The sequence below is a fragment of the Hypomesus nipponensis genome, chromosome 14, assembly GCF_054491055.1.
Source record: "Hypomesus nipponensis isolate SF chromosome 14, ASM5449105v1, whole genome shotgun sequence".
In the NCBI taxonomy this organism is placed as follows: Eukaryota; Metazoa; Chordata; class Actinopteri; order Osmeriformes; family Osmeridae; genus Hypomesus; species Hypomesus nipponensis.
In genome coordinates, this window is record NC_140374.1 from 16,202,536 (window position 1) to 16,213,109 (window position 10,574).

General features: G+C 43.4%; 1 protein-coding gene across 1 annotated transcript; it reads left to right on the top strand.

The window, feature by feature from the left end:
- Positions 1-534: 534 nt before the first annotated feature.
- On the top strand, positions 535-6,999 carry LOC146258806 (uncharacterized). The gene is given in 10 exon segments (XM_084673020.1): positions 535-1,448; positions 1,819-1,908; positions 1,985-2,052; positions 2,200-2,323; positions 4,057-4,256; positions 5,356-5,631; positions 5,793-5,894; positions 5,897-5,959; positions 6,073-6,411; positions 6,506-6,999. Coding segments are annotated over 10 exon segments (1,359 nt in total). The 5' UTR covers positions 535-1,389; the 3' UTR covers positions 6,544-6,999.
- The last annotated feature ends 3,575 nt before the right edge of the window (positions 7,000-10,574 follow it).

Here is a 10,574-nt window from a genome sequence, read left to right on the forward strand (position 1 = left end):
ACGGCTGGCCCTGATTGTTTATGTCCAGCGCAGGAAGTTCATTGGCTCTACATTATGGCAAGCCGTTTTATCATTTAACCAATGAATTGTTGATATTAACAATCGCATTTTAGATATCAACAATTCGAGTTTTTGATATCAACAATTGCATTTCGGATATCAAATTGTTGAAATCCACAATTTGATTTGTTGATATCCAAACTTGAATTGTTGATATCAGGAATTCGAATTGTGGATATCAACAATTCATTGGTTAAATTATAAAACGGCTTGCTATACTATGTATAATCTGATAGTTGTCGGTGGCGATGTGTGCTTTCAGTCAATGACCTGCGAGAGGCAACAATGCGCTTGAAGTGCCTAGATTGCCCGGAAGTCTGAAGAAGAAGCACCCTGGTTGACAAAACCAGAGCCTGTTTAAGGAGAGCCTTGCCACTCCCCATTAAGCCCCATTGTACCGAATTTGGCTGCAGTTCCACCAAAGTTCCACTTGGGGTGATCGCGAGCGAGTGCATGTCGAATGGGAGTCTATGGAGCTAAACGGCTAAATTTGTCTCTTTCGCCTGATTGTCGTTGAAAAATCTCAGATTTGATTGTAGTTTGTGCATATTCAACATGGATTATAGGTCGAAAGTTGAATGTACGAGTACTTATGTCCTTTTGATTTCTTACATGGTGAGTCGTTGTTGCCCATAACACGCTAGCATTCTGCTAATGAATGCTGATTGGTTAGTGAAGGACTGATACGACCAGAGTTCCCGCTTGATGGCATCCGAAGCGAAATCAGAAAGTTGGAGCATTAGCAACATTAGCAACAACATAGCAAGCCAAAACTCTTTCTAGCATATGTATTGACAGGGAGAGCCTAACCTGTCAGCTGTGTTGTTGATGCCCTGAGAGAAAAAAGTAAGTGACCAGAGCTTGCCGTCAAGCAGTAGCTCTGGTCGTACGATGTGTATGACATCAATGACATTTTCAAAAGCTTTTTAGAACAGAAAGGCGACTTTAAAACAATCCAACATCCAGCAGTGTGTATTTTTTTTGCCTCCCCTTTTGAATTCAGAATTCAAATCACTAGACAACAAATTATATACTGAGAAAAGTGTATTTTGAGGGGTACCGCTCCATAGACCTCCATTCATTCTGCACTCGCTCGTTAGCGCCCTCACATGGAACTTCAACCAGTTCAGAACCCGGAAGTTTCCCGAGAGTGGCAGTTCTCTCTATATTAGACATTCTCTGACAAAACGAAAATCGCATGAGCAATCTTGTTAGCTATATTGTTTGCTAGCGGGCGGGCTGTACACCTGGTTATGGTTTCACAATTCGTTTATAAATTTATATAGTAGTAAAGTAGTCTCATCTTTCGTCTTTTGCTGTCAACGTGCTATGTCGTCGTGGGTCATTTCCCCGAGCGGCAGAAGACCCCAACCCAATCCAAATGGAGGGTAAGTGGCTACCACAGTGAGTGTAACGTTAGCTATTTACATAGTTTAGAAAAAATAATAATGTTTATAGGTTTTTACATGATTCTAATATGAGAAAAAAACATTTTTATTATTCAGATGTACATTCAAGGAACTATCTAGCAAGCTAGTAACAACCTTGGCTGTGTAGATGTGACTGCAGCAGCTACATTACTGCCGGGTTGCTCTAGCTAGCTATTTTGTCGTCGTTGGCTAGCAAGCTAGCTAGTATTCACTATGAAGACAATCTGTGTTGCCATCTACGAATTACAGTAGTCGCTATTACTACTCCAGTAAATTATTGTGCAATTTGCTCAAACATTTACTGGCAAACGTATGTCTCCTCTACAAGGGTCCAACCTCTACGGTCTTTCCGAAGACCAGCACCATACCCTGTCGTTAGAGAGGAGAGGACGGATGACCACAACAAGGATGCAGAAAGGTATAAATATAGTTAGCCTCCTGACATGAGAAAAATATTCATTCGTTTTGCCGTGGTAACTTTTTTTCTCTCTCAGTTATGAAGAGGTCTTAGACCAACAACATTACAGTGGTCCAATGAAATATGAAGGCTATCAACAGAATGGTGAGATATTTTGAACAGTACTGTACACACATGTATACACTCAGTGATAGGTAGATGTTTGGTTGCAGTTTTGATCATTATGTGCTGGAAATGTGACACCTTGCAAAAACATATTTCTCTCTTGCTTCCTATTGCTCTCTTTAACAGCATCAGATGCTTACAAGCCTCCAGCTGACCAGCGCAATACTCTATACCAGCGCTTTTACAGACAGATCCAGGAAGCGAGAAGAGCTGCAGACTGTGTAGTCCTGTCTGTAAGCAACCAGTCCACGTAAGTATATTGCCATCTCTGCCCAGTCTCCTCCCTGTCAGTGAAAGATAATAAACAAAGAAGGGCACCACCAACTGTCTGTAGTCAAATGTAGCAGACAGTGTGATTGTGTGGGACTTCTTATGGAGCAAAATGCAATCCCCTGCCAGCAAAAAAAAAAAAAAAACATGGTCACTTATATTGACATCACACAAACATGTGTGCCCGCCCCCCAGGTGTGGCACATACCTGTTTAGAGCCTAAAGAAAACGCCAAAATGTTTGTTTGTATTACTCCCACGGTAAATAGGTTTGGTCCTGTAATATTCACTTTTACTAACTCAAAAATGCCTAATACAAAAAGTTGTGAAATTGCACCATCATTGCTCTACATATACAATATATTTTGTAAAATGCACAGTTTTTGGACATCTTTCAGGTAAGCAAAGCAGGAAGGCAGGAACTGCCTGGAACAGGATTGTTGTAACATCATTGGCTGGAAAGTAGCAGCACGTTTTAAAAATTCAAAATAGATTTTCCACCGACACTGAATATAGTTTTGAGGCATGCTTTATTGGAGATCAATAGGAAAGGCTGGGGGAAACAGAGACAATGACATGTAGGAAATGGTCTGGGCAGGAATCAAACCCGGGCCCCTGTGGTAAAGCCCCGGGTCATGTGTTATGCGCTCTACCCAGGGCGCCCCCGTCTGGCTGGTTTCTAACTCCGTATTTTGGTATTAAAGTGCCTGTCAGATCATTCCCATAGTGCTATTGATCGTCTCTTAACCATCCTGCAAACTTGAGCTAAAGCCATGTCCAATTAAAATAAGTCTCTCTTTCAGTCCAGGCCATAATTTTATGTTGGATCCTTTTTTAACTGAGGTTGTGTTTCCTCCCAAAATATAATTATCCTCTTAGTTTAAATGCAAACCCATGCTTATATTCATTATATAATTGTATTTTGTCTTTAAATTGGTTTTAGAATCCCCCTAAGAATTTGTTTTTAAGATTCTTAAAATATTACGTTTGAGGAGTTTGACTGCATTACACACTACCATGCACAAGAAGAAGAATTGTTTATGTAACACCACAACACACACGGATGCAGGGATTGTCCACTGTAGAAATGTGTTCTCTGTTATCTATCACCCCATGGCAGCCCAGAGCAGTGGTCTGCCAAGGCAACCGGCCAACTAACTTTGAAGTGGCATTGACCAGCATAGGAAGTCAACAATGGAACACAACAATATTATCTGAGCTAGATTTGGCTCCATGTCCCTTTTGTATTATTAACAAGATATATCTCTCAACTCTTCAATATCTAATAGCACATTTAAAAAGCAGTCCCAATTCCACTTGTTAATTTACATATTTCCCACATCCACTTTAAACACATCAATATGTACTGAAATACACTGTCTTGTATTTCAATTAATAGATGTATTTCACCGATATAAAGTGACAGAAACATGCTATACCACGTGCAAGGTAATTCATTAATATAATTTAATTTCACATTTACAGCATTTTTAAACATCTCCACAGCTCGCTCTCTCTCACACACACCTCCTTGTTTTTCAAACCATAATGAGATAAGATAAAAGGGACATCGCGAAACACGCATGGCTCCCCCCCCGCAGCGATGTCAAGCTGGTGCTAGTAGGTAAAGTTGGACTGGGCTGGTGCCCCATCTATGAGTTCTATGTCTTATGTGGGCAATAACCAAGCTGCTGTTGTTCTTCTTCTTTCAAAGGGATTACCCCAAATCGCTAGGCCAGTGTTTGCAGGAGCGTGGCCTGTCTGTGGACATGCTCTACTTGCAGACGGAGTCTGGCCTGACCCGGGCCCTGCAGGACGTGCGCGGCCTCGGCTCCCCCTTATGTATACTCGTGGAGCAGACTAATGTAGCACTCTCCTCCTGCACTGTTATCATATTTTCAGAGTCCCTCAAAAGTAAGTCCCCCCCCCCCATGCCCAGCCCCTCACAGTTACCTAAAAAAAACCTTAGTGGACTCTCTTCCAGCAGGTATATCAATACAAAGTGAATTTCACTAACAAACAAAAAAGAGTCGTTTTAAAGCCTGTTATTAGAGACTCCAATAAAATGCACTTCTAGCAAGAACAGAAAACCATTACAAAAGCTGATGATGCCTCGGTTCTGTGCTCCAGCTTTTGGCCTAATACTCACATTCAATAGACTATTTAATCAACCCCAGTGGTTCACACACAAAACACATTAACCATTGCCTAATGAATTAGAATCCATACAGTCGGCCTTCACTTTATATTACCAATTTAACAACTCCTTTTATCAGGCACAAATGGTAGATGCTTCAGGCTTGGCAGAGGACAGTCCAAAATAGGTTTTAATAAAGAAGACAAAAAGAAAAGGTAATCAGCTTGTTTAAGTGCCATACAAACTGTCATTATGTTGTTTAAGCATTGCCAAACTGTGGGTAAGTTTTCACATCACGATTAATCAATTTTTGCACAAACTATTTAAAATGCAGTAATACAACAAAACAAACAAACACAATCTCATATAATTATCATATCATTATAATGATCAATTATCATATAAAAATGAAATGGTAGACAAGATACACTTACAATAATTCACGGTCTACCACACATCAATTGTTTAAATTTTTTTTAATGACTTCTCATAATCTAATATAAATCGATAATAAATCGAAACTTCACTTGGAAAAAAACCATTTCAAGATTAATCAAGTCCATTAGTCTTACACAGAGCTAATACAGATGGATACACACTATCCACATCATTTCCAATCTAACACAGACAAATCCATTTTATTTAGACTATGTAAAACCAACAATTATTCAAATGCACAATGAAACACAAACCCACTCACAAAAATGATACATGCACCATTGACAGCTCCACTAAACCCCCAACATAGATTCCCGAGTTATAACGTGTAGATTTGAAGTGTTTAAATATGACTTGCAGTAAATGGCCCCCTTGCAGTGTGGTCGTTGTCATTTTCACCCTTCCCTCTTAAACCCCTTTAAACCCCACCTTGCACAGTCCACCGGAACATGCCAAAGGAGCAGGCCATGGACTTTGTCATAGCGGAATACAGCCGAGGACTCGGGGAGCGTCCTCAGAAGGACCCGACGGAGATGGCGGCCCGGGCGTCCGAGCTGGCGGATGACCTCCTGGAGAGAGAGAAGCTGGAGAGGCACGCAGTACCGGCAGAGACGCGCCAGCTGCTCCTCTTCCTGGCCGAGGGCGTGCACCTCTACTCCGAAGAGCTGGGAACCATTGCCGAGTACCTCCGCTCCCGCCAGGACCATTCACAAGGTGACACACTCACCCATTCACGCCCTGTGTCCTTCAGATACCATTTGTCATGAGTCTGGACCAACACCCCCCCCCCCCCCCCCCCCCCCCACAGGTTCCCAAACTCCAGACCGAAATACAAGCATGTCTCACTTATCTGTTGGTGTTGTCATCTTCCCCAGCGACCTCCTCAGAGACGGAGGACGGAGCCCACCCTGAGAGGAGGAAGATTCTGCCCCCTGGCCTGGGAAAGCCCCCTCCCCTGCTGCCCACCCCCTCCGGTCCCCCCCCCCCCCCCCGGTGGCCATGGGAGACCATCCACAGCCCACCCCCCTCATGGCCCCCCCAGGTCAGTAGCTTCCGTTTCAGAAGATCTATTTTCGCTTCATCTAAAGACTCTACCTTTTTGGTGCTTTTGTAACGAGAGTGTTTTCAGTGTCTGTTTTTATTTTTTCCATCCAGGCTCCTACCCTAAGACCAAGCCCCCACCACTATTGTCCATGCACAGGGCCAACCACGGCCCCTCAGCCCCCCACGGCCCCCCTGCCCCACGTGGACCCCTTCCCCCTCGGGGCTCTCCCTTACATTGCCCCTCATCTCGGGGGCCACCCCCACACCACCATGGCCCCCCTCCCTCTCGTGGTCCGCCACCCCCCCGAGGTCTGCTCCTCCAGAGTGGCCCCCCACACAGCCTCATGGCTCCCAGGGGCCCCATGTCTCCCCACCCCCCCAGAGGAGCCCCTCCATCCCTGAAGAGCCTTCACATGGGGGGGCCCCAACCCGGGCTGCTGCCGTGTCCAGGTCAGTCTCACTGGTCTGAGTCTTTCACTGACTAGGATCCTTAGTGGTGTACGGTTGGTGTCAAGTTTCTGTCTCTGTTCCGTCTTCCGATCAGGTGGCCCCCCACCCCGACCCAACGCCCCCAGACGCTGAGAGGATACACCCACACACACTCTTACATCACACTGTTTCATGTTCAGGCAGAAATGTGTACAGGATAACCATGAGTGTCAGTCATGTTGACTATGAAACTTTAATATCCCTGTAAACATGGGAAGGTGATATTGATCAGTGTGATGGATGCCAGTCTATGATGGAGGCCGGGTGAAATATCATGCAGCACACTCAGGACCCAGTTTTCGTCATTTTATTTCAATGCTTGATCAACCAGTTTGATGTAAACTAATCTGTAATTACGCAAGCTCAGACATCGGTGTGACCTGTTTGACCTTTGGTAGTGTGCCGCTTACCTTTTTGTTTGATTTTTGTCATCAACAATGTTAAAGAAAGCGGTTCTATACGCTCCCATGTATTTTTTGTAGTTGTGTTTTTTTTTATATATATGTAAGAATAGGATGTACATTGTAATAAAATGTTATCAAAACACAATTTTTATTCTAACTTTAATAGACAATTTTAATAGTACTACTAATACAGAATGTCACATGCATTTGTTTTAATCGCCAAGTATAATGAAATATCTGCAAGAAAGGGGTCACTTTACTCTGATCAGCCCTGCACTCATACAAGACACAGCACACTTTTGTTTATATGATTCTTTGATTACCTTTTCTTTATAGGAAGATGATCAGCTGTAATTCATGTTGTTTAACATGCCATGTTGAGGCCTTGATTTGGAAGAAATCTGTAGCCATAGAATATGATGATGATGATGATGATGATCAGGGTGTGGGGATCTATGTGAGTAGAACACATTTTCACCACTAGATGGGGTAGCAGCTCCATGCAATGTGTACATTTTAGTATAACTCAACCACACTGCACACCTTAGAACTTCACTCTGAAAAATAATTAAGCTTATCCATTGGAATCAGAGGTCCCTAAAATGAAACTCATGTTTGACCCTGTTGTTTTATAGTTATTGATTGAAACTGCAGTGATTATTAAGCATACTGTAGTTCTTCCACAGTATATCAATGCAGGTTTTATTGACAAAACTGCCATTCTGAAAAATGATATATATATGGGACATACATGTATGTATTGTAGAATATAATTTTATACCTAACATGTAATTTGTATGTATCTCTGGCCCTCCATAACAAATGTTGAGCTATTTCTGTTAAGGCACAACAGAATACACTCTGTAAGAACTGAGACACACACAATACAAATTGAGAATAAATGACAAAACTACAAAGTTAAAGTTTAGTGTGTGTGTGCGTGTGTGTATGGTGTGTGTGGCCAGGCATGTTCCCCGGCTGTTTACGTCTGCTGGTCCTGATGGCAGGCCTCCGTCTGCAGCTGTGAGGAATCCATCAACTCTGGGAGTAATGGAGGCTGTTTATGCTCGGCTTCCCCAGCTGGGAGATGCTGATTGGAGGGTAGCTGTGTGGGAGAAAGGAGAAAAACAAGCTCTTTCCAGCAGACCCATACCCAGACAGACAGACACATGGGTGGATGAGTCAGACAGACATGGATTTAGAAATTAGACACATGGGCGCATCAATCATCATGTTCACCCATCTCTTCTTACTCTCAGTGCGTCAGAATGGTGAACCAGGTGAAGATATGGAAACATTCAAGTATAGAATAGACACCCCATCTCTCCACTACATTTTTTTTTCACCCACCCCTTTCACTCCACCTGACTTTCCTGTGCTCCCGTCACAACTGGATATCAATCAAAAAGTAGCTCTGTGACTATTCCTGGTGTCACTGTGTCAGAATTCACAGGATTTGTGGTGGGTCTTATTAATGGGATATGTTTCTCTGTTACTTTCACCTCTTGCTGGGTCTATGTCTGCAGCTGGGAGTGTTAGCTTCATTAGAATCTTACTTCTGCTCTTCTCTGTCTCTCTCACACACACACACAAACACACACGTACACACTACATCACACTGACTGTGCCACACATTATTCTACTTACTGAGACACACTCAAATACCCTAACATACATTGCCACACACTACCTAGAACATGTGTGTCAGCCAAGCATGTTGATAATTAGAGAGCTGTTATTGAACTGTGTTATCACAACAATTAACACTCGGATGTGTGGTTAAAGATGCGGGGTGGAGGTTTCGGGGTGCGTGTGAGTGTAGCTTTGTGTGGGTTTGTGCTCCCATGACCTTTCACTGGGTCTTTCTAAGTAAGCTGATTTGCTGTAAACATATTTAGATAACAGTGTTCTCATATTTTAATGAACAAAGATAGTTTTATCATACAAAGGTAGTTTTACCACATGGTTTTACACAAACGTGTAAATGCACCTCCCTCTTTCTCCTTGACGCTATGTCACACTTTGTGTGTGTGTGTTCTAGTTCTCGTCGTCAGCAGACGTTTCCTGAGGAAAGCCCAGGGTGTCGTGTCAACTCTCCCTCTTCCTTTTCATTCTGCTCTGCCAGCACTACCTTTGTCTCCCAACAGCTAGAGTACACACACCCTGATGAGGTTTGGGCCTTCTAACACCAAATTCAACATCCTGACCTAGGAAACTAATCTAGCACACTTGATTCAATTGATTTATTGTTTGGTGATGGATTGTCCTCCAGAAAGAGAGGGCGAGCAGCGCCAAAGTACAATATACTGTCACAGTTGTGCTCAAAATACAGACGCCAACACTGACAAAACACAGACTCAAACAGACACGCGCACAGACACACACATGTACATAGAACACACACATCAGAGACAAGATACAGTATATTCTTCGGGACAAACTTCTCGCTCCCTCCTCAGTCTGTTTGGCAAAGTCCATCATTCTTTTCCCTTTCATTCTCTCTTTAGTTCCCTGCTTTCTTCCCCAAACTTGGCAGGCTCTGGGCTCCTGGGCCCTCCAGACCCATGCAGCCCTGCATCCACAGAGGCCCCTCGGCTCCACCAGCTTTAATTGGGTTAAGTTTGTCCGCCACAGATAACATTTCTCTTTCTGTTGAGAATAAAACAAATTGCTGGCACTAATGGCACTGTTTAATGTAGCTCTTTCTATTATGGATGGAGGAAATTAGGAGCGGGTTCCCTACAGAGAGCCCTCGTCGGGGGAGAAAGGGCATTGTTACTGCTCCTAAGAAAAAGCCCTTTTCCACCGGAATGCCGACACACTGCCTCTGCTTAACTGCTGCACGCCAGGCCGGACCCTGTTATTCATACACACATTCTCAAGATGCATATGCAGATGCACACAATCACACACACAATGAAACAAATAGAACACCACACGTCTGTCAGATATTATGAGAACGATCACGGGAAGTGGAACTATGTTTGCATGTTTAAGTGACAGTATGGGAATAGGATCTAAATCACAGGTGTTGCTAATGGTGTGGGTCTGTCTGAGGAGGTGGTCAATGGGAGCTGAACCTCCACAGGGGGGCATGCAGGTTTGAACCCAGGATTTTGATGACACCAGTCGACTGACTATTTCTCTCCCTCCATTTCCAACCTTTCTTCATCATTCTCCTCCTTCTTGATCTGTTGTATGTGAGGACAGCGCACATCAGTTTAAACATGGTAGAAACCATCAGCAGGTAGACAGACAAGAGTACCCGCTTCCGCTTGAACCCCAGAGATGCACATGCAGACAGGAGAGGGGTACATTTCTAAACTGGCAAAACACACTATCCGAAACACCGATGGGCACATCGTTTAAAAAAAAAAAAAAAATATGCCAAGCATGTTCAGTAAAAAATAACACTGGAGGCTAAATGTTTTCTGTTCTATCACCTTTGTAGGCTGCACCCGCGGCCCGGTAACAAGACAAAGGAGCCAGGCTTTGCAGTATTTAAATCAGTTATGTCTAATTATTTCCTATAAAAATAGCTTATCTAGGGCAAAACCAATGAGATGTAACGGTATTGTCTGTGGAGGGAAGACCTCGTGGAGCTGGCTAGGGTTCAACAGAACAGAGTAGAGACTGAGAGTGGGAGAGAGAGGGGAAGAGAGAGAGAGAAAAAGAGAGAGAAAAAATGTGCTGTAGGCAACATAAATATAACATGAACTC